Here is a 24,092-nt window from a genome sequence, read left to right on the forward strand (position 1 = left end):
CTCGTAATCTTAAAAACCCTGTGAAAATAAAGGCATGTGCTTAGATGACTGATATAAAATATGCCTGTTAATGAATGTTGTCAAACGTAGCACGTTGGCACATGCGATCTATTTAGCAGCGTTAATTATTTTTGACGCCGTTAGCACATTAACGCATAACTCTTTTAATTTGTTCTGTGCAATTCTCCCTTTATCACACGTATACAACAAAGCGCAGTATGCATTTCTCGGTAAATGGAGAAAGACTTGCATTTCATTTATTTATAAATCAAACCAAAATGGGGTGTTTAACAAAAGTAATTTGCATTGTATGGTGGAATTTTATTACTTTAAACAAGGTAAACACTGTCATTCATAGAAATGTTAATGCAAACAGGTCAGCGGCAAAAACAACTGTACACATGTAGGATTTTGTCCATAAAATGTGTATAAAATAGTTGCACATTTGCAATTTCTGTACGTATTTCCCGTGAGTTTAGTGCGGTTTGAGAAATCTAGAATATATTATTTGTGTGGCTCTACAGCAGAAATACACCTCTAATGTCTTATAGTGTACAGTCAGATGTTCATATCACCAAATAAACTTTGTTTGAAATATATAATACAATGTTTAATATCTAAATATTTATTAAGAGATTGTCTTTTCATTTTGTTAATTTTCTTGGCATTTCCATATTTCATTCTTAGCTCATTTTAATTTACATTGTGTATGAATCATCTGCAGAATCTTTCTTTTTCTCTTCACTGTGCTGATCCCTCATTGTGTTTGGTTTGGGTCTTTGTAGGTCTTGATTTTTGCCCTTTCCAAGTTGAGTACTCTCCTTCACCATTTGGTAAGAGCTCATGATCATGTTTTTTGATTATTTTCTTTTTCTTCTATTCTCTCACACCCTTTTGCTTGGCTTTTATTGGCACTTTTCTGTTACTGTTTGATTGTTGACACATCACTCACAATGTTTACTGCACCTGAATCCAACCATTATGTATCAGCAGTCTATTTAGTTTAACTAAGTAAAACTTCCCATAATGGACAGCAGCAATCCAGTGCTAGATCAACAGAATGTGGTCAAGGACGCTTCTCTTATACCCGCACAGAACTGAGATGTTCTATAGACCGGCATTTCAGAAAACCGAAGGCACTGATGAATGGCCTTCCTCCCATGAACAACAGTCAGGGCCTCTTTCTGAATGTATAAGTGAAAAATAGGTGCTCTGTTCCTCTGAGATCCACTGAGTCCTTGGTTTAATGAAAAGGAACCAGCCCAGTATTTTGTGAAAGATGCTGAGCTATCATCCCTGCTGTAAAAACAGCCTTGGAGGACGAGCCCACATGACCTCCCTCAGAGCCCACAGTTATATTTCTAGTTAAATTATTTGCAGCACTAAGTTGTTTATTCAGTTTTGTCCATGGCAGATATGACGGCAGATAACAAGATCCACAACCTGCTCCTGTCCGGTTTTGCTTATTAGTTTTTGTTCAGTGTTAGAGGGATAGTTTACCTAAAAAGTTCTGTCATCACCTACTCACCCTCTCTTATTGTCATTCCAAACCTGTATAACTTTCTTATAGAGAACACAAAATATATTTTTGAAGAATGCGTAAATTGTTTTTATTTGTAAAATGGAAGTCAATGGGATCCAAAATAACATTGGACCCCACTGAGTTTTGTTAAATAGAAGAAAATAATACAACATGAGGGTGAGTAAATTAACATTTTTATTTTTGGGTGAACTATTCCTTCAATTTTTGAAGATCCACCATGACAAACCCAATTTCAGGACATCAGGGTCCAGTGGCATGTTTTGTTTGTTGAGATGAGCGTGACAATATTTGTGTGCTTTTCTGTATATGTGTTTGTGTAGGTCTGGACGTTGCTCCTTTAACAGAAGATGCATCTGCCTCATCTCAAACTCATCTAGGCCGAACTTACCCACGTCAGGTGTCCGAGGAGCCACTGGATGGCATCCTAAGCCCTGAACTGGACAAGATGGTCACTGATGGTCTGTATATTACAAATGTATGCATTGTTGAATAGTAATATTTGTTCTTGACACATCTAAATGTAAACACTGAATCTTTCTGCCATACAGAATCAATACTCAGCAGACTCTACAAAATACCAGGTAGGTTATATACTCAAAGCACCAACTGCCAGAGAGCACGTTAAGTCATTGTGTTGTTAATATTAGACCTGTTTCCTTGCAGAGCTTGGTGGGAAGGATGTGGAGGATCTCTTCTCAGCTGTCCTGAGTCCCAGCACCAGCCAACCTCCTCAGATGCATCAACAGATCCAGGGAGCTCAAACCCTGCATGGTCCCCCAGGCCATGGTTTACATCCCTCCCAAACAAACTCAGGTTTGTTGTAGGAAAATAATCAATGTTATGCTTGAGTGATATGGTTGAGACTGACAGTAATGCTTGTCTATGTAATTTAAAGGTGATGCGTGTCATCTTTTCCATGTTAAAACATTCCCATATTGATTTGAATTTGCACAGACAACTATAAATGTGACATTCATAAGTTGACTTCTAAAAGAGTATGAAAAAAAAATCTGAATTATTTGAGTATCCCCACCAGGGGTGCATTTCCCATAAGCATTGTTAGCTAACTGTGGTCGCAAGTTCCATCGTTTCCAACAAAGTTTCAGTGATTCCCCAATCCATGGTTCCAATGAATATTCGCAAACAGCATTGCAAAGTTTTTTGTTTGGAACTACTGCTCTCAACGTGTGTTTAGAAGCATAGTTCAAGAAACCTATTTGACAGCAGTTATTGTTTTTGTAATTCGTTGGGGATGGTAGTTGTGCAAAAATCACACATTTCACCTTTACCAGAAAACTCTGGGTTTTGTACCAACTCAGTTGATGGTATCTGTGGCGTTTTGTACAATCCCTCAAGTGCATTACTGTAAAGACGTTTTTTTCTGAAGATTTTCATTCTCAGGTGAACCAAACTGACACATTACGTTGTGATAAATCTTGAAGGCCAGGCATTGTTTTATGCACTGTTGGTCAGTTGTGTTGATATGTTTTTGTACAGGAATGTCTTCACGAATGCCAGTGATGAATGGTTTGATGGAACCCAAACAGGAGTTTTCACAGTCCTCGATTGGTCCTGGAACAGGGCCTGATATGGCTCGAAATATCCCCTCAATGCAGCGCATGCCTTTCTCAGACAATCTTAGGTCAGTTATGAGTATATTTGTTTCAGACAAATGCACACCCTCACATATCTAAATTGCAGTAACATGTTCTTGTTCAGTAGGTAAAAATATTATGGCCTAGTTAGATACAATCAGGATTTTAGATGACTGTTATTATATCCACTGTGAAGGGACAGGAAGTTCAATCTGATAGCGCAGGAGACTGCTGGTCCGTGGTCCGCTACAGGGTCATCTTCTGCATCTGCTCCAGCCGCTGCTTCGGAGGTGGAGGGAGACTCCATGTCCACCGCACAGAAAAGCACTCTGAAGTGGGAGAAAGAGGAAATGCTCGGAGAACTTGCCACTGTTGCACCCGTCCTATACACTAATGTCAACTTCCCAAACCTCAAGGAGGAATATCCAGGTCTGCGAAGAGAATTTAAAGTGATCGGTCAAATGCAGCTTTGAAAATCAATAAAATACTATGTTACAATAAACATGAATTTCCATTAGCAGCCCATTTTACTATATTTAATATGTAATCTGACATATTATATATTAAAGTAAATAAGATCTATTTTGATTTACATGTTGAACTTAAATGACACCATCTCTTCTTAATGTCTCTTTGTTAGTTAATTGTTAGTCTTCTAATAGATCATTTTATTTTTATGTTATAACCATACAGATTGGTCAACACGAGTAAAACAAATCGCAAAACTGTGGAGAAAAGCAAGTTCACAGGACCGGGCTCCATATGTGGTAAGTTGCACAGTATCAGCTGTAATACAACGAGGACATCATCATCACATTATTATGCTATGACAAAAAGTACTTTATAGTTCAGCAGCACTGTAAAATGCCTCTCTCTTCGGCTATTCATTTTTGGATCAATTACAGAAAAGAGCAGCATTAATTGTGTTTGTGTTTTGGGAAGCTGGTTTGCTGGTGAACCAGGACATGCAGTGTTTTGTTTGCTGGTGAACCAGCACATGCAGTGTTTTGAATGCTGGTGTGCTGGTTTGTCGACTAGCTTCACCTGCTACATTTTGCTGGTTAATAACATGGCTATGATAGTCTACCCTCTAGTCTAGAGCAGCATCAGACCACCACTAAACAGCATAAACCAGCATGGAATTTATTTCAGCTGGGTATAGGGACACTTTAGTGTTGCTCAAAGTCAAAAGAATAAATTGGGCCCAAGGAGCTCATTACAGTCTGAGAGATAAAAAAAAAAAAAAAGATATGATTAAAGGGAACATTACCTTGACATGAAGGAGTCTAGGCCGACTTAAAATAATAAGAAAAAAGCTTTTAGACAATTAATCTTAAAACCATGTAATTTTAGCAAATGTATACAACCATTGAATTTCAATGGTCTTTCTTTGATATCAAACCTGCACGACTATACCATTCACAGCAAAAGGCCAGAGATAACAGGGCAGCCCTACGCATTAACAAGGTCCAAATGTCCAACGAGACCATTAAGCGGCAGCCGACCCAGCCCCAGCAGCCTTTAGAAGAGTTTGATCCTGCTATTCCACCACTGGACCCAGAGTTACTGTTCAAAGATCCACTGAAGCACAAGGAATCAGAACATGAACAAGAATGGAAGTTTAGACAGGTAAGTCTAATATATGTTTGTGTTTGGAAAATGGCTAAATGACAGTTTGTAAACTGTTATCTCAACAAACTAAACATACCACTGGACCCTGATGTCCTGAAATTGGGTTTGTCATGGTAGATCTACATTAAAGGAATAGTTTACCCAAAAATAAAAAATGTAACTTACTCACCCTCATGTTGTTCCAAATCTGTATACCTGTTCCTTTTGTGGACCACAAAAAATTATATATTTGCATTTTGAGCTACAATTTTTAATGTTGTTGAAATGTTTGCAGAAGTGACCTTCAAAATAAACTCTACTGAAGCATTTATTTCAGAGGGCAGAAAAGAATATGACATTTTTTTTAACTTTTTTTTCTTCAAGCATAAATTCACACATCTCAAGATCTCCTCAGAACTTCAAATGAATTACATCCGTGTTCTCTTTTGCCAAGAAATAAATACACTGATCAAATGACACAAAAAATATAGGCTGCTCAATTATGGGGCAAAAATCATAATCACAAATATTATGGTCAATATTGAAATCACCATTATTTAACACAATTATTGGTGGGTGATATGATCAGTAGTTATTCCATGATATGAGTAATTTTAGTAAATCAGTAAAATTTCTAAATTTTCGATAGGCTACTTCAGCAAAACCTAATAGTAGGTTAACTAATATACAGTAGCTAAGTAAAGGCCTTCAAAACAGTTACAAAAGACAAGTAAACTGTCAGTAATACAATAAGAACAAAGAAACTAATTACAAACAAAATAACAGTGTTCAAATAAATACATCCGAACAAAAATACAAATTAAATAAACAGTGCTTTAAGTTTTTCATGAAGATGTACTAACAGTTGTATTCGGATAAGTAATAGCCTACAACAGAAACTGAATAATCAAATGTAAAATAACTCTGCATAGTCTTCACTGTACACCAGGGGTGCCCAATCCTGCTCCTGCCGATCGACTGTCCTGCACAGTTCATCTCCAACCCTAATCAAACACACCTGTAGCAGTCAATTAAGGTCTTCGGGTTCACTTGAAAATTAAAGACAGGTGTGTTTGATTAGGGTTGGAGATGAACTGTGCAGGACAGTCGATCGGCAGGAGCAGGATTGGGCACCCCTGCTGTACACATTATATGTATATTACTACATTAAAATACGTCCCGTAGTATAGCAACAGCAGACTGCATATTACAACACTCACTTATTCGGCTGATTTGAATAATTTGAAGAAGTTTGGCTTAGGGAGGAACGAAAGCGCATATAATATATAATCCTTTACCTCGATTATCTTGTTTTCATAATCGTTGAAAGCCAAAATTGAAATCGAAAATCAATTTCGATTAATGGCACAGCCCTAATTATTTACTTACATTCATATAGTTGTTTTGAACTCTAAAATAAAAACTTTATTAACTCTAAAATACTTTATTAATTCTCACTAAATACTATTACATGATTTGTATTATTACTGTGCTGCATTGTGTATTTTAAATGAATCATAAATTGTACATTTTCTTACTATTTAATCATTAGAATATATATATTTTCGCTTATTGTTGCAGCAAATGAGACAGAAAAGTAAGCAGCAAGCTAAGATTGAAGCTACACAGAAACTGGAGCAGGTGAAGAATGAACAACTTCAACAGCAGCAGCAACAACTCCCATCAATCAGCCAATCTGAGGAAGACTCTTCCAGTGGCCTGAAGAGTCCTGTCTCTGTGCATTCTAACAATGAGAACATGTCTCCCAAGCAGCTCAGTTCAAAGAATGGGGTTTCAAAGTCACAGCTGCCTGGCACGCCTACATCATGTTCTCCTGATGATGTATTTTTGCGCCCTCATCCTCCACCCCCGTCTTCGGGATCTCAGCCTCAATCCCCTCAGATGTTCTCCCCAAGCTCCTCTGGCTCTAGACCATCCTCACCCTGGGATCCCTACACCAAAATGGTAGGCACACCCAGACCACCACCAACTGGTCAGGGAACTCCACGCCGTAACTCAGAATCAGGGAAATCTCCCAGGGGTCTTTCGGAGCCAATTGGCTCTCCAACAGCCATATGTAATGATCCCTATGCCAAGCCCCCAGACACTCCAAGGCCAGCAGGAGCTACAGATCCTTTTCTCAAGCCTATGTGCCCTCCTAGAGCAAGTCAAACTTTGGAAGGAAGACATCTTGTTGGCTCCCCAGGCCATGATCCTTTCTCTAGAGTGTCTGTGAGAAAGGAAGCCTACCAGAGGATGCCTCAAGGCAGGATGATACTCTCAGACCCTTATGCTCGTCCTTTACTCACTCCTATCCCAGGCAGCAATGAATCGGGGTCCGTCCAGGTCTTTAAAACCCCTATGCCACCTCCTCAGGCTCAGGAACAATATGCAGGTATGCATGCACGGAGAGTAAGTGGGGATCCTTTTGAAAGATCAATGATGCCCCCTCGTTCCTCTGAGGGATTCTCTCAGAATCAACATAATGATCCTTATGCACAGCCTCCGCTCACTCCACGTCCTGCAGTAAGTGACGGCTATGCAAATCAGAGGGTTTCACGGCAGCCCCAAACCCTCCCATTTCCTCAGTCTGGACCAATTGCACGGCAGCCTTCCTGTAATCCATATGCTCGAGCACCCTCTACTCCTCGACCAGACTATTCTCAGTGTGATCCCTATGGACAACAACCTGTTACACCAAGACCTTCGAGTGACCCTTTTGCCCAATCTCCGTTTTCTAACCCCTACGCCAGAATGCCAGGCACACCTAGACCACATGACCCTGAACCCTACTCTCAGCAGCCTACATCTCGCCATCCAGTCATGATGAATCAACCCTCTCAGCAGCAGACTCTAAACCCCATAATGTCCCCTATGTCAATGGACCCTTATGCACAACCCCCTGGGACCCCACGCTCAGGAATGACAGACCGGTTCCCCAAGTCTCCAAGTCACCAAAGGACTGCTGATCCTTTTAGTCAATCTCCTGTACTGCCACGCTTGGTAGGGCCCGATCATCATGCACAGTCAATGGGAAGGTCCCAGCTATTGCCTAATGATTCATGTGCACATCTAACACAAACACCTCACCCTGGAGGTGTCGGACAGGGATTGGGACCTGGGCCCATGTCCAATCAAGATCCATTCTCTCCTCAAGTGCTGATGCAAGACACATTTGCCAGTCCAACAAAACATGGACCTCAGACCCTCAAACATCTAGGTATGACAGATGATACCAGATCTCAGCAGCAATCCAGTCAACCTAATCAGACTCCCATCCATGACCCCTTTGAGCAAGCCGCCATAATTCCCCATTCTCAGTGTGGAGAAAATAAGGAGCAACAAGGATTAGTACAGAGTATCAGTTCCCACACCATGGGGCAGCCCAACACCGGAGTTCAAACAGTACCACTTGCTGAAGCAGAAGAAAGACTCAGACAGGTGTTGTTTTATTTTATTGCTACTCTATTTAAGATGGTTTTATTTCCAATGAGGTGCATTATATCAGTTACAATGTATAATTTGTACAACACCAATTAACACATCCCATTAATTTGTTCACAGCGCCAGCGTATTCGAGAGCTAATCCTCAAACAGCAACAGCAGAAAAGTGCCATACGTCAAGACAAGGGTGTACAGGATCATCTACTGTCCATGCCTCCAGGAACCCCTCAACACTGGAGTCAGGAGTCTACAGGCCAGCAGAATGACATTTTTAATCGCCCACCACCACCATATCCTGGTCCAGGAGCTGTAAGAGCCCCTCAGAGATTTCATGGGCCATACCCAGGGGATCAGCAGGGGCATTTCCCTGAAGGCCACTTTCCTAGACCACAGTTTCCTGGGGATGCCGACTCAAATATAAGGCAGCTTGGGCCAAGGTGGGTGAATTTGCATACTACTAAACTTGTAGCACTTTGCATTAATGAAGGGACTACATTTGTTCAAAAATGCAAAAATGGTAATCTTCTTTTGTTGATTTTAGGATGCCCCTCACTTCTAGTGTACAAGGTCCTATGGGAGCTCCAAGACCTCATCAGATGCAGGACTCAATAATTGAAGCGCATCCACAGATGAGAAGATCCATGTCTATGGACTTGGGAAAATCAATAGGTGGCAGCCCTTTAGTAACCTCACATTTGCCACCTCGTGGCATGCACATGCAACAGCATAACATTATGGGGGCTTTCATAGAACTGAGACACAGAGCACCAGATAACAGACTGCGGCTTCCCTTTGGACCACCTGTTATGCAGGGAAATCGAATGGAATCGCCCTCACACCAACGACCCCCAGGTTTCTTGGTGGGCCAAGAAATGGGATTCCCCTTCAATCAGGTTCCAAAGACAATGAACACAACAATGAATCAGTCTCAGGTAGCTGTTACACAGATGCAGGCATCTCTGAGCTTGGGGAATTTACAGCAGGCCAACATTCCGCTGAGAGCTGGACATCCACAAATCCCCCTGACAAGGTCTATTAGCCAACCTGCTTCCAATGAGACTCTCAGCGCTCCCTTACTCACAAATATTGCTACATCTGCTGTACAAAATGATGAGGTCCCTTTATCCTCAAATGAAGTACCTGAGGAGAAAATTGATACTGATGAATCTGCTGTGAAGGACCTTGAAGATGTTGAGGTGAAGGACCTTGTTGATGCCGATTTAGAGAACCTAAATCTTGACCCAGACGATGGAAAGGACTTGGATCTTGAAACAAATGACCTGCATCTAGATGACTTCTTAACATCCGGTAAATTTGATATTATTGCTTATGCTGATGCTGATTTAGATCTTAGTGAGGACCTGGATCTCAGTGATCCTATGGAAGACCACCCTGAGACGTCTGATGTCCAAAAGACCAAAGCTGAGAAAAAGACTGAAAGTTTTGATGACGCATCCTCATCATCATGTTCTACAAGTGGCGAAGTGGTGGACAAAACTGCCCAGTCTCAAGGTCACATCAGTAAAGACGTTCCTCAGGATCAAGTGTTGGTTTCTCTGAAAACAGAGGATAGCAAAAATGGAATTAAAGATTGCTTGTCCCAAAACACTTCTTGTAATAAGCAGATAAATGATAGTGCTGCCATTAATCAAGCGGGCTTTGAAAGTGATATTGATGCCAGTTTACAGGTTTCAAAGACTGGAATTCACCCTGATGCTACTCCAGTGCTTTCAAGTATGCTGGTCAATGTACAACCAGAAGGTGAATCACTAAAGCAGGAACACTGTGGTCAGTCAGCAGCACAAAGCAACCCTCCAAATCAGGAAGCTACAATGTCACTCAGTAGTTCTATGCTGGGGCAAGGAAATTTCTCAGTGCAGGGGATGGATTCTGGCCTCAGTATTGGCCAATCGTTGGTGTCTTCTCATGGCGAAAGTGAATTAGAAGTCCCGGGCTCCATTCAGGAACAGCAACAAAGCCATATTTTCGGTATGGATCAAAAAGATGCTGTACTCTCAGGGGAACAACACAGTATTCTTACACAACAGGCAATGCTGTCACAGCAAGGTCTTCTGAACAGACCACTGCTTCTGGAGGAGCAGCCACTTCTTCTCCAAGATCTCCTGGATCAGGAAAGACAGGAGCAACAACAGCAGAAGCAAATGCAAGCGATGATAAGACAACGTTCCAGTGACTCATTCTTCCCCAACATAGGTAAGGTTTAGATAATATAAAACGATGTACTTTTGTTCTTCCTTGATGCCTCAAGGTTAGGCCTTTCTCTGTTTTACATGTAGTAAACAGCTGGTCAAAAACTGAAAAGATAAGAAACTCATTGTACAACATTTGACTGTTTCAGTGTACACATAGAACTACTTGCTTACAAACTGCTAAATTCAGTTTTGAACTGCTGCTTGCCTGGAAATTCGGTCTGTTGGTAATTACATTTGTAATTTTTGAGTAAATGGCATTTGAGTAAATAGCATTTTTCATGTCATTACATATATGTAACTAAAATAACACAAAGTACAGTGTTCAGTGTTATTCCAGCACAATTTTCTAGTCCTGATGTTTACTGTCAAATGCATTTTTGTGATTTACATCATAAACCTTATAAAATCAAATTTCTTAAAGAAAAGAAAACAAAACTAAGTTATGTAATTAAAGGAATATTCCGGCAGCATCCTGTTGTGCATTTCCACAGAAAATAATTTGAACTCGTTTTTATACATTTACATGTTTTTTACAGTTTTATTTTTTTTATTTTTTTTAAACAAGCTTATTAACAGAAATGCACTTATAATTAAAGTCTATGGGATTGCCCCGATTCCTGTTTTTACAAACTGAGGTCTAAAATTATTGTCGGTGATAATTAGTAGCATGCTACAGATGCAGTCAATAGAGTTTTACTTCTATATAACCCAAAATAATAATTTAAAATGCATTCTGTATGGTTTTATCCCAAGCTAAATAATTGTATATTTTGTAAGAAACATATTTTGGCTATATACCTGTGACTATAATTTACATAAATGTGCATACTTTTTTCAATGATTTATTCAGATTTCGATGCTATCACTGACCCCATAATGAAGGCAAAGATGGTTGCATTGAAAGGAATCAATAAAATGATGGTTCAGAACAACATGGGAATGACTTCAATGGTCGTAAACAAGTGAGTTAATAGTCTTGTTTGTTTAACTGAAATATTATTAGATTTATTTCAGTGTGTTTGTGCATGTGCACTAATGGCTCATCCATTATTCCTCTTTTCACAAAATCCCAAATAGTGTCCAGACAGGGCAGGCGCTACCTGGCCCTGATGAAGTTGTATCTCCGATGCAGTTGGCTGGACAGGTGAGACTCTTTGCAGATTAGAATGTCTGGTCTACACATCCTCCACCCCTTTCGTGTTTGCTTATTAAAGATTTTGGCTAATTTTCTTTTTCTTTAGAAACACATAAGAGTGTAATATTCTCAGCTGTAGTTTCAATGCATTTCTCATAATTTCTTCCTTAATCAATGCATAAAAGGTGTGCAGATCAAGTCCATAATGATTGTGTAATTTTGTCTTAAATCTCACATTTAGGATGGCAAACTTGCTCCTCAAATGGCACTACCCAATCCCCCAAATTTTGGAACAGGATTTGCCCGTAAGTTTTTTATAATTATTGATATCATTATAGGGTCCATATAGTTTATCCTCCAGTTACAGGGCAAACATTCTGAATATGAATATGTATAATGTGTAATGTAATTCCAGATTAAGCATTTACTGAACATATTTAAATGTAATTTTACCTTTAATCACAAAAATGTACTCTTTAAACCAGTAATTAATAATTTCAACCTTTCCCCCATTAAGATGACACACAGAAGGTTCAGTATGAGGACTGGCTCAGGGAAACCCAGCAGCTGCTTCAGATGCAGCAGAAATATTTGGAGGAGCAGATTGGGGCCCACAGAAAGTCAAAAAAGGCCCTGTCAGCCAAGCAGAGAACTGCCAAGAAAGCAGGACGGGAGTTTCCTGAAGAAGACGCAGAGCAGCTGAAACATGTGACAGAGCAGCAGGGGGTTGTGCAAAAACAGCTGGAACAGGTAAAGCACACACATAATATCAGTCATCCATGGTTTTATCTTCATGAGCTGATTTGTTTAAAGGTGTCTCTGGCCTCTCTTTCTGAAAACTAAACCTATTAAAACACTTTTCAGTTCATAAGATAATCCCAAAAAGCATTGAAAAATACATTTAAAATACATTTCATGATTGTCCTTTAATAGAGAACTATTCACTCTGTCATTTGATTTAAGGCCCGTTCACAACAAGAACAATATCTATAAAGACAACTATAATGATACATATATTAGCATCCTAGCTAATGCATGCTAACCTGCCAATTTAAATGTTCAAGCTTTTTAAAGTAAGGTGGATTCTGATTTGCTCTCAATGTTTTTATCGTTCATCAGATGAAAAAAAAAAATGTTCTGGGAGTGATTACAACGTGTGTCAATATTGTTATAGTGGTTGTGTGGACTACCCTATTATCATAGAATTAGAACAATTATTAAAACTTTATAGTTATGGATATAGTTATAGTTATCGTCCTTGGTGTGAACAGGCCTTTAATCATCTCACCCTTCAGTAGTTTTTCAGAATGTTTTAACAAGTGAATACAAATTCCTTGAATCCTTAAATATTTGTATGACTATTTCCCTTTGTAATAGTCAAATAAAGAATTTTAATAAAGTAAGTTTTTTTTTTGCAGTAATCAAGGACAGAACATGTTCCAAAAAATTTTTTATCATTTAAAGTTCAGCTATGGTCTTTACAATTTGAAAAAGTAATATTCTATGAAAAACTATTTCTGATGTAAGAAATACTATTACATTTACTAACAATTAATGTCTAATGAAGAGTAGTAGTATTATTTCTAATATACAGTTGTTGACATTATATTAGTTTAGATGTCATGTCATTATCTAGCAACAATACTTTATATCATACATTGTCTTTCTGATATATTGTGGTGAATCCTTGAAACAAGGACATATTCTTAAATCTTCCATTCCAGTTCTTTCAAATTTCCCTCAAACTTTGTGTGACATTTTTCTTGTAAGTTCAAGGACATTTTGGAATGAATGGGACAAATACATGTAAATGTTTCAGTCCAATTTAAAAAGATTTTTCTCTGCTTTTTCTAGATTCGCAAGCAGCAGAAGGAGCATGCAGAGCTGATAGAGGAGTACAGAGTTAAACAGCAGCAACAGGGTGGCATGCAGCCCCCAGTGATGCCTGGAATGCCACCAATGCAGCCTCATGCTGGCATGATGCCAGTTGGGCCCCCCATGAACCAATCTATGATGGGTCCCATGATGCCGATTCAGCTTCATCCTGGCCAACCAGATGCTGCTAATGTGTCCAACACAGCAGGCTGGCACCCTGGTGCACCTGTTCCTAGTGGAGGACCTCAAATGCCAGGAGTAATGCCCACTCAAGTAGTTCAGGCACAGCCTCCACAGCCGACAGTGGCTAGGCCCAGTCAGGGGCAGGCAGGTGGCGAGTCTCCTCACGTGAATTTCGATGATACCAACCCATTTAGCGAAAGTTTCCAGGAGCGTGAGCGCAAGGAGAGACTACGGGAGCAGCAGGAGAGGCAAAGAGTTCAGCTCATGAAGGAGGTGGAAAGGCAGCGTGTGAAACACTGCATGGAGCAACAGCAGGTTCCTAACTGCCAAGATGGTACCATGAGGGCCCTGTCCCAGATGCCTTTTTACAACCAGGACCTACCGCAGGACTTCATGCAGCCACCCAGAATGCAGCAGCAGATGCAAGGGCCACCATTTCCACAGCAACAAGGCATGCAACCAGGGTTCATTGGAGGACCTTCCAGACCAATGATGGGTAACGGTCCATTCCCTCAGGAAATGGGACCGGGATTTGTTTCTGAGAACTTAGCACCCCATGGGCCTAACTTTGTCCAGGCACAAGCTAGACCTCAGCGATACCCTGGGCCAAATATGATGCCTCAAAATGCAGCTCAAGGGCATCCATTTCCAATGGATGGACCCACGCCCTTGCCTCCAAACTTTCCAGTTCCCGGTCCATCTCTTATCCAGCTGTACTCCAACATCATCCCGGAGGAGAAGGGTAAGAAGAAAAGGAACCGCAAGAAGAAGAAAGACGATGATTGTGAGTCACTGAGAGCTCCTTCTACACCTCACTCTGACCTGACAGCCCCATTAACACCCTGCGTGTCAGATACGTCATCCACACCGACAAGGAACCCAATGGTCTTCGGCGACCATGAGTTCTGCGAGATGTCCCAACCTGGATCGTCTACACCAGGCTCCATGAGCAGCCAGCCACACTCTGAGCTGGAGCGCCAGCTCTCTGAAGGCAGCTGTGGTGGAGGGCCAGAGATGACCATGAGCCATCAGGAGATGCATGACAGGATCCTCTCCAACATCAAATTGGAGAAAGTGGAGGCGAGTGACTGTCATGGACATAGGGGAATGGAAATGGAAATAGGAATAGGCATGGTCAAGGTAGAAGGAGAGAGGGAAGGAATGATGCTTCATCATGCGAATCAAAGTCCAGCCAACAGCTTGAAAGGAGAAGCTGGTAATGAACTCCTCAAACACCTCCTAAAGAATAAGAGGACTCCACCTCACCAGAGGTCTGAAGACAGTCTGAGGTCAGAGGAAGAGGGATCCACGGACAGCAAAGCATTTCTGCGACAGTGCTCAATGGATAGCACTGGGGTGAGTGATTGAGGATGCTTAATTTTCATTTTAAAACATGAAACATGCAAACACATGACTGTGTTATTTTCCCTTCCCCACAGACATTCTCAGATTCAAACCACCCTGATTTCCCTGGACCATTACTTCCAGAGGACAAGAAGAAACAGAGGAACAAGAGGGCACCCAAGAGCGGAGACAGACCCGCCCCCCGCTGTAAAAAGAGGAAGAAAGAGGAGGATGAGAGTCAAGCAGTGTATTCCTCGACTGAGACAGTAATGACCCAATTAAAACAGGTAAGACGCAAAATCCTTTATCTTTTCAGTCTAGTTGAGTCGTATTTACTTCCACTTTTTTGACTAATTTTATACTGGTTATCATTTAGTATTTTTAGCAATGTGATGGCTGATTTTCATCAGGATCATTACCAGTCTTCAGTGTCACGTGATCCTTCAGAAATCATTATATTAAGCAACTTTCTTATTATTATTAATGTTGAAAACAGTTGTGCTACTTAATATATTTTGTGGAAACCATGATTTTTTAAATATACTTCTTTGATGAATAGTAAATTCAAAAGAACATCATCTTTTTGAAACGGAAGTATTTTGTAACATTATAAATGTCTTTACTGTCACTTGTTCAGTTGAATGCGCCCTTGCTGAAAAAGACATTGTGTGTTCTTGAAAGTCTTATTATCGAAGGTATTTTTATATTCTAAAATAATCTTCTTCTAGATATTTATTGGGGGGGGGGGGGGCTCCTGACTTTTGAAAATAAAGATTTCTCAATCAAAATTAAATTGTTTGTTCATTTGCATGTGTATTTTTTTAGATATAACAATTGTTACGAATTAAAAAAAAAACAAAAAACACAGGAATCAATACTTTTATTTAAACAGGACACATGATATTTAGAAATGACAGTAAAGACATTTAAACTGTTTTAAAAGAGTTCTTTTTCAAATAAATGCTGTTCTCCTAAACTTTATATTCATCAAGAGTTAAGAAAAAAAATATTTCCACAAAAATTTTAAGCTGTTTTCAACATTGATAATAATCAGAAATATTTATTGAGCAATGTTTATTGAAAATATATTGAAACAGAAACCTTTCACATTTGCTGTTTTTACTGTATTTTTGATTGAATAAATACAGCCTTGATGAGCACATACTTGACATACTTGTTGACATATTTCTTTCTGTCCTCTTGAAAAAGCACCCTTATTTTGTCTGATCTAACTATACACTTAACAGAAACAATACTATTTTTGATCAAATATTTTAAAATATGTTTTAAGTTTATTTTATCTTTTATTATAATAAATGCTCATCACTTAAGAAGTTGTCAGGTTTCTGACAGGTTTTTTACATTTACATATGACCTCAGTAGCACAGGTTTCTCTCTTCTAACGCTTTTTTAAACATGACCTTTATCTCCCATTTCCCATATGTTGCTCTTTTTGTCTCATTGTTTCATTGCAGCAGCAGCTCTCTCTCTTGCCCCTAATGGAGCCTCTGGTGGGGGTGAACTTTGCCCATTTCATGCCCTATGGGGGCGGACAGCTGGATGGAGAGAGCCGTCTCTCTGGCACATTTGGAAGCGCCTCATTGGACGGTGTCTCAGACTATTACTCCCAACTGATTTACAAGGTAATTAAGAACAGCTAATAAAATACTCCATGACTGTACATTTGCTGCTGAAGCATCAAGCGATCACTTTTATTACTTACATCAAGTCTCTTGATATCAGCAGTAAACTTCACTTATTAGATTTCATTTATGAGATGTGCAGATGGTCACTCATATTTGTATCTCTCTACAGCAGAATAACCTTAGCAACCCGCCCACCCCTCCTGCCTCCCTGCCCCCGACACCTCCTCCAGTGGCACGGCAGAAGTTACTTAATGGCTTTGCCACAACAGAAGAGCTTGTCAGCAAAGGTGGTGTCATTGTTGGACATGATGGTGAGTGGCAAATTTGAATTTGATGTTGATAATGATCATTCTGACTAGATATGGACAGGCCAATGAACTGTTTACTCTTGACTAGAGATAATAGGTTTGGCCAATGCTTTTTTTAGCATTAATCACATATTTATATTTTTCTGGTTATCGGTTTTTGGTCAATATTGAGTCTACCAAAAAACGTTGCCATTTAGAAACGTAACAGTTTGTAGTAGGAGCCCAAAACAAAGATAAATTTAGATCACAAAACATAATATTTCTAATGCACAATGGGAGCTAAGAAAAATACACTATTGACGCTGGTTGTTTTTTTTGGGGGGGGTTTGTTTCAACAGTCACCAAAGGGTTGCTTTCTCGACCGCTGCAGTTTAAGGCTGAGGAGGAGCTGCTGGCTCGAGCACTGGCTCAGGGGCCCAAAACTGTGAATGTGCCAGCCTCTCTTCCCACCCCACCTCATAACAACCAGGAAGAGCTCAGGTAAGTACACGGATACCGATAACTGGGATTACAGTTAGTCTAGCACAGTGCATGTAGCAAGTTTTTTTTTTTAACAAATAGACAAAATAGATAGAATAGAAATAAAAAGTGTTAGTATTAATGGGACAAGTATTAATGAAAAAGATGCATATTTAGCCGTTTCTTGAAAATGGCTAAGGACTCAGCAGCTCGGGTTGAGTTAGGCAGGTCATTCCACCAGCTTGGAACAGTAAAGGTAAAGGGCTGTGAAAGTGATTTTGTGCCTCTTTGGGATGGCACCACAAGGTGCCGTTCACTTGCAGAACGTAAGCTCCTAAGTTTAGGTATAGAGGTGCAGAGCCAGTGGTTGTTCTGTAGGCAAACATCAGTGCCTTGAATTTGATGCGAGCGGCTATTGGCAACCAGTGAAAACTGATGAAGAGAGGCGTGACATGTGCTCTCTTCAGCTCGTTAAAGACCACTCTTGCTGCAGCATTCTGAATCAGTTGCAGAGGTTTGACAGTGCATGCTGGAAGGCCTGCCAAGAGAGCATTATAATAGTCCAGTCTGAACTAGAACAAGAGCTTGGGCCTGATCTTCCTAATGTTGTATACGGCAAATCTGCAGGGCGAGGAAGTTCTAGCAATGTGGTCTGTGAAACTTAGCTGATCATCAATCACAACTCCATGGCTCCTGGCTGTCCTGGAAGGAGTTGTGGTGGATGAGCTTAGCTGAACGGAGAAGTTGTGATGAAGTGTTGGGTTGGTCCAAACCACAAGCAGTTCTGTCTTGGCAAGGTTGAGTTGAAGTTGATGGTCCTTCATCCAGCAAGAAATGTCTGTTAGGCAGGCAGAGATGCGAGCAGCTACCCTCGGATCCTCTGGCCGCAATGAGAGGGACGGTTGTGTGTCATCACCATAGCAGTGATAGGAAAAGCCATGTTTCTGAATGGCTAGTGACATCATGTAGATGGAGAAGAGAAGTGGTCCAAGCACTGAGCCCTGAGGCACCCCAGTAGCTAGATGATGCGACTTGGATACCTCACCCTCCAAGATACTTTGAAGGACCTACCTGAGAGATAAGACTTGAACCACTGGGGTGCGGTTCCTGAGATGCCCATTATCATATTTTAAAACTTTTAAACCATAGTGTAAAGAACTCATATTTAAACCTATCTAACTAAACAACAAATCCTAGGGTTGATTTCTCAGTTAGGGGACGTTTTCTGTCCTCTAGGATGATTTTATAGATAATTATTCTACTTTTAAATGAATTTAAAACAATTATTTTACTTTTATTAAAGACAGTGTTGAAAGTTGACATTTCTCTATTTTTGGCTTGTCTTTTACCCAGTCCTTTTAACTTCCCTCTATAATACATTTAGTGTTATAATCAGTAAAATTGTATCATCATCATTACACCAAAATCCACTTGAAGGTTGATCAAGGCCTTGATCAGGTCTTTATTGCAGAGCAAATGTTTTAACACAGATGAAAACTTTTTTAAGGAGTTTCATTTTCCAAAGCTATCAAAAGTGCATAAAGGTAATGGTGGACAGTACTTTGAAATGCGATTGTGTATAAACATTGCACGCAAATATCTTGAATTATGTATTTTCTAATTTCTGCACATTAGTCTATTTTCAGTTTCTCAGTTAAAATGTAACCAATCTATTTCTCTTGTACACACAGGGGACAGGAGCACTGTGAAGACAGAGACACCCCAGACAGCTTTGTCCCATCTTCTTCCCCAGAGAGTGTCGTTGGCATGGAAATCAGTCGCTATCCTGATCTCTCATTGGTCAAGGAGGAACCTCCATCTCCAGCCCTGTCTCCAGTAATTCCAATGTTTCCTGTCTTTAGGGGCAAAGGTAACTAGCTCATTCCCTTTTGTGCCTACAATTACATTATAAATGTTTTGGGTGCTGCTGAGTGCCCACAGTGGATTTGATTGATTAAGACATTTTTATTTATTCCTCTTATTTTCAAGGTTCAGAGGTCAGGTTACGAGAGGTCAAGACGGAGCCTTCATCTGTGTTCTTCGGCTCTCCATTTGGATCGGTGCAAAATGGTTCCAACACTGGGCTGGTGTCCATTGCCATCACACTGAAGCCAGCTGCTGCTGAGGTGAGAAACAGTATTGGTTTACCAGAGAAATCTGTTTCTGCAGAGGTACCTGCAGAATTTGTTTCGATAGACAGCACAAGAACAGTACATAAAAAACAACACTGTACAACAAACATGGAATAACAAGTACAACAATTTCCATACCGCAGAACGATGGGTGTCTTTGACACAAGATTTGACAAATAATTGAAATTCACAGAACAATAAGTCAGTGGGATTGGAGTGAGTATAAATGGTATAAATAACTAGATAACTAGAGTTGTTTTTGCCATTGAAAAAACTTGCTGCCTCAACTCTTAAGTATGTGTACTAAGAATAGTGTTGCTTGCATCAGCAAACACATATCTATACTGCTCTCATTCCTCACTGTGTGGTTTCCTTATGCTCTTTCAGAACATCACTGACGTTGTCGCAGCCATTGCTGACCTGATCCGTGTGAAGATCCCCAGCAGCTATGAGGTCAGCAGTGGCCCAGGCTCTATGGGGGCCATCAAGACCTCTGTGGATGCACAACGTCTAGCCTCTGCACTTAACGAGCCGAATGGACCACGGGCCACACGGCAAGCGCCTTACCACCTGCAGCTACAGCACAACCATAACAAAGGTGAGGAATGCCTGCTTATCCATATTTTGGTCTTATGTCATAATTACCTCTTAGTGTCACATGATCTTTTAGAAATCATTCTAAAATGACTGTGATCTAACAATTAGATCAGGATCTAATTGTTTATCCATCAGTTGCTAAATGTGCAGTATTATGTCTGTGTCTGGCTCAGCTACTGACGGAAAATCACTATTGATTTTGTGAACGATTGGGGAAGCTACTTAAACACAGTAGTGATCTTGGCCTGAACTATCCAATTGAAGTCTGCTCATCTGTGTCAGATACTCACTTAATGAATGTACTGAATCAGATTAAAAGCCTCAGTACAAGATTACATTTCATTCATTACAGGGAAAAGACACTGCTCTCTATTATCGTTGTGTAATTGCTGTTTTTACGCTAATCAGAGCTGGTAGGAGGAACTTTTTCTGTTTTTTGACAACTGTGGATCTCTTTCAGGTGTTGCTGGTGGCAGAGAGCAGTATAAGAAGGGACAGGGCAGCCCAGGACAGAGGCAACAATGGTGTCAACAATGTAAAGTGGTAGTCCTGGGCAATGGCGTGAGGAAAATGACCAAAGATGGGCAGGGCAAAGCACAGGTAGGAATATGTGATTTTTGTTTGCCCTTAATGTATTCAAAAAGGCATTTGCAACCCTTTTTTTTATACAAAATTTGACATATTTCCATGTGAAATGTAATGTGTGACTTAATTTGATTGATTGGGAATTGATTGGATTATTGTGGACGTTCTATGTCAGAATGAGGCCAGACTAATGCTAATGCCTAAATAGTTATTTTGCTATTGGTTAACATTAACCAATAGAATGAATGGCCTTGGTGACATCAGCAGGAAAGTTGTTTCAGAGGTGAAGCAAGTTACATTATTACAACGTCTCATCCTCTGATTTCTCCCAGGAGTCCCAGTTATGTTCTGATGGGGGTTTGGTGTTCTGCAGTCATAGCTGTCTCATTCTGCACTCATCATCCACTCAGTCCAATGGGAACACCGACACCAAGGTTTGTTTTCTCAGTCATAATCCATATGCAAACAGCTTTGAGACTGAGCATGGCTGATTTTATTTAACAGATAGATGAATTCCTCTTGATTACGCATGATGAATGTCGTACATATGTTTCATGTTTCTGTATTGTATTTCCAGACATCTGTTGCTCTACTTTCTGAAAGTGCTTTGAAACAGAGTCCTTCTAAAGTCCAGCACCAGTATAGCAACAACATGTCCTCTCTGGATGTCCACTGCCTGGCCCAACTCCAGCACAAGCCATCCCCTCCTTCTCCGAACCTTCATGCGGTTTTTAACCCAGCTGGTCATGCGATCAAGACAGAATCCAAACCTGAAAGCATATCGGAAAGCCATCTTAAAGTGACGGTTAAGCTGAAACCGCATTCAGAGGGTCATGTGGAAGACAAACCGTGGCATCATGGCAAACGGTGGAAAGGCCTGCGCTGGCGAAAATGGACAATACACATTGCAGTACCAAAAGTTACCACCCAAGAGTCGGAAGTTGAAGAGTTCTTGCAGCAGCTCAACTCATCTCTGCGGCCGTGCTCAACCACCTGTGACTGGCGACGCTGCTGTTTTTGCCAACAAATTGGCGATGGGATGACGGATGGCCCCGCCAGGCTGCTCAACTTGGACTTGGACACCTGGGTGCACCTCAACTGTGCCCTTTGGTCCTCTGAAGTCTATGAGACTCAATCCGGCGCCCTGATCAATGTGGAACTGGCGCGTCAGCGTGGTCAAACGGTGGTTTGTGCGTTTTGCCAGCGCTTAGGCGCCACTAGTGGCTGCCATCGGTTGCGTTGCCTCAACATCTACCACTTCACCTGCGCCCTGCAGGCTGGCTGTACGTTTTTTAAGGATAAGACGATGCTGTGCCACCAGCACCGGCCACGGGGAGCCGGCGCTGCAGCCGGCTTGCACTTAGAACATCAGCTGCGCTGCTTCTCTGTGTTCCGCCGTGTCTTCATACAGCGCGATGAACTGCGACAGTTAGCGTCGGCCGTGCAGCAGCCTGAGCGCGGACATACTTTCCGTGTGGGGAGTTTGCTTTTCCATGCAATGGGTCAGCTGCCACCTGCCCTGCTGTCCACCTTCCACTCGTCTACGGCCATCTATCCACCAGGCTATGAGGCAAGCCGTCTCTACTGGAGCATGCGGCACGGTCAGAAGCGCTGCCGGTACGTCTGCTCTGTTGAAGAGCATGAGGGCCGTCCCGAATTCAGCATCCGTGTGATTGAGCAGGGCTATGAGGATCTGGTGCTAACAGACACCACTGCTAAAGGTACAGCTGCCACAGTCTCCATCACATATACTGATATAATAACAGACAGGGTTCCCGCGGGTACTGTATGGACTTACAGTATTTGGGCAGTTCTTAAATAACATCTTCAAAAGTCCTACATTTGATTTAAAAAAACTCGAAATGATAAACATTCAACCTAAAACAACAGTTAAAATAGCAAAACCAAAAGAATAAAAAGACCTAAAATCCCATTGAAACAGCAGCTTTCATGTTCAGCAGGGATGTAAAAAAACGACAAACTTGCAAGCAATGCCTTTTGTCTCCAAACCAAGTAATGTTTTGCCCACAATCTGCTGCCAATACAAAGTCCACTTAAAAAGAACCAAATCAAAGCGCTTTCAATTAGTGTAAAAGGACCTAGTTCTTTGAGCATTCACATTGTATCTGAACTGACAAGTGGACTCAGATGTCTTTTTGTTGTGCACATATTGCCAATCACCCTGAGACCACACAAAAAAAAACAACGCTATTATGAGCCCCACATGTGCTCTGAATGTGTAGTAGAGGACAAAACAAAGCTGCCCCAATATGCCTAGGGACCTCATATTTATTTAAACAATTTCAGTTGCAGCTTTTTGAGGTTCAATAATTGCACTATGCCATATCGTAATTTAAATTTCAATGCGATTAATTGTGTAAACCACATTTAAAACCAGTTTAAAATAATCTCATCAGTCCTACTGCCTGACAGACAGCAGTGTGATGTTTTTTATTCGCTTGTGTGCTCATTCTCACCCATGTGCTCTAGGAGTCTGGGACAAGGTTCTTGGGCCCGTGGCTGAGAGGAGGGCTGAGACGGGCATGCTGAGACTCTTCCCTGTCTATCTGAAGGGAGAGGACCTGTTTGGGCTTACCATCTCAGCAGTTACCCGCATCGCCGAATCGGTATTTACAATAATTACAACCTTAATATCACTCACTGTATATTGTAAAGTGAAATGCCCAGTTATGTACAGTTTGTTACGATGCGCTCATTTTGTGAAATGTCACTGTTGTAGCTGCCGGGTGTGGAGGCGTGCTCAAGGTATCGATTCCGTTATGGACGGAATCCCATGTTGGTGCTTCCACTGTCGATCAATCCATCTGGCAGCGCTCGTTCTGAGTTGCAGACGTTCCCCCATCATGAGAGGTCAGTATTGTGAAAAATTACGGTGTGGTCACATTAACGAAATTTCGGTGAAATTTTGCGTTCAAGAACAGGTTCATTGTCCAGATGCGTAGAGATGTGTGACGCACAGCTCACACAGAAATCACTTTCAAGCCGAGCAGATTTCTGTTGGTCAGTGCGGTGAATTTGCATGACCAATTTTAACACGAGCAAAATTGTTACGTTATGTGTATTTACACGCGGGCAGTTTTTCCGTGTTCACACCAAACTCCCACTCGCACAAATTCCTATTGGAATGACTAGATTTCACCTGTGAAATTTCACAAATCAACAGTAAATCTTTGTTCATGTCGAAAGTGGCTGGTGGTGGGGATGCTAGTGGGCATTCCCACTAAGGAAAAAACTAAATATAAATGGAATCAGTACATAAAATGCTTAATATTAAAGATTAATCGAGAAACAATGAGTGCTCTTTGCCATTGCAGCTATTTATCTGTTGCGCAAGCACCGGTCTATCTGGGTTCTAGAAACCATTCAGACTCTGAGTCAGCATGTTGAGTATACATGTATGT

The 24,092-nt window shown here is 41.0% G+C and overlaps 1 protein-coding gene across 7 annotated transcripts in view; it reads left to right on the top strand.

Moving 5' to 3' along the window:
* The window catches only part of kmt2cb (lysine (K)-specific methyltransferase 2Cb), a 101,887-nt gene that overhangs the window by 70,239 nt on the left and 7,556 nt on the right, over positions 1-24,092 (top strand). For 4 of the 7 annotated variants that reach the window (XM_084411168.1, XM_084411165.1, XM_084411169.1 and 1 more), the window contains 28 exons: positions 786-833; positions 1,864-2,001; positions 2,092-2,124; positions 2,207-2,356; positions 3,041-3,185; positions 3,335-3,567; positions 3,832-3,905; positions 4,564-4,767; positions 6,331-8,190; positions 8,314-8,630; positions 8,735-10,407; positions 11,257-11,368; positions 11,484-11,550; positions 11,783-11,846; positions 12,059-12,291; positions 13,396-14,955; positions 15,039-15,230; positions 16,419-16,586; positions 16,759-16,900; positions 17,236-17,377; positions 19,048-19,226; positions 19,346-19,482; positions 19,876-20,086; positions 20,546-20,685; positions 21,003-21,104; positions 21,248-22,391; positions 23,161-23,297; positions 23,411-23,541. In XM_084411168.1, coding sequence (XP_084267294.1) covers positions 786-833; positions 1,864-2,001; positions 2,092-2,124; positions 2,207-2,356; positions 3,041-3,185; positions 3,335-3,567; positions 3,832-3,905; positions 4,564-4,767; positions 6,331-8,190; positions 8,314-8,630; positions 8,735-10,407; positions 11,257-11,368; positions 11,484-11,550; positions 11,783-11,846; positions 12,059-12,291; positions 13,396-14,955; positions 15,039-15,230; positions 16,419-16,586; positions 16,759-16,900; positions 17,236-17,377; positions 19,048-19,226; positions 19,346-19,482; positions 19,876-20,086; positions 20,546-20,685; positions 21,003-21,104; positions 21,248-22,391; positions 23,161-23,297; positions 23,411-23,541 — 9,736 coding nt within the window. The remainder of the gene's footprint in view (positions 1-785; positions 834-1,863; positions 2,002-2,091; positions 2,125-2,206; positions 2,357-3,040; positions 3,186-3,334; positions 3,568-3,831; positions 3,906-4,563; positions 4,768-6,330; positions 8,191-8,313; positions 8,631-8,734; positions 10,408-11,256; positions 11,369-11,483; positions 11,551-11,782; positions 11,847-12,058; positions 12,292-13,395; positions 14,956-15,038; positions 15,231-16,418; positions 16,587-16,758; positions 16,901-17,235; positions 17,378-19,047; positions 19,227-19,345; positions 19,483-19,875; positions 20,087-20,545; positions 20,686-21,002; positions 21,105-21,247; positions 22,392-23,160; positions 23,298-23,410; positions 23,542-24,092) is intronic. The other 3 variants (XM_084411170.1, XM_084411167.1, XM_084411171.1) reach the window with 1 other exon arrangement.

This window comes from Rutilus rutilus (assembly GCF_951802725.1).
Source record: "Rutilus rutilus genome assembly, chromosome: 6".
Taxonomy (NCBI): domain Eukaryota; kingdom Metazoa; phylum Chordata; class Actinopteri; order Cypriniformes; family Leuciscidae; genus Rutilus; species Rutilus rutilus.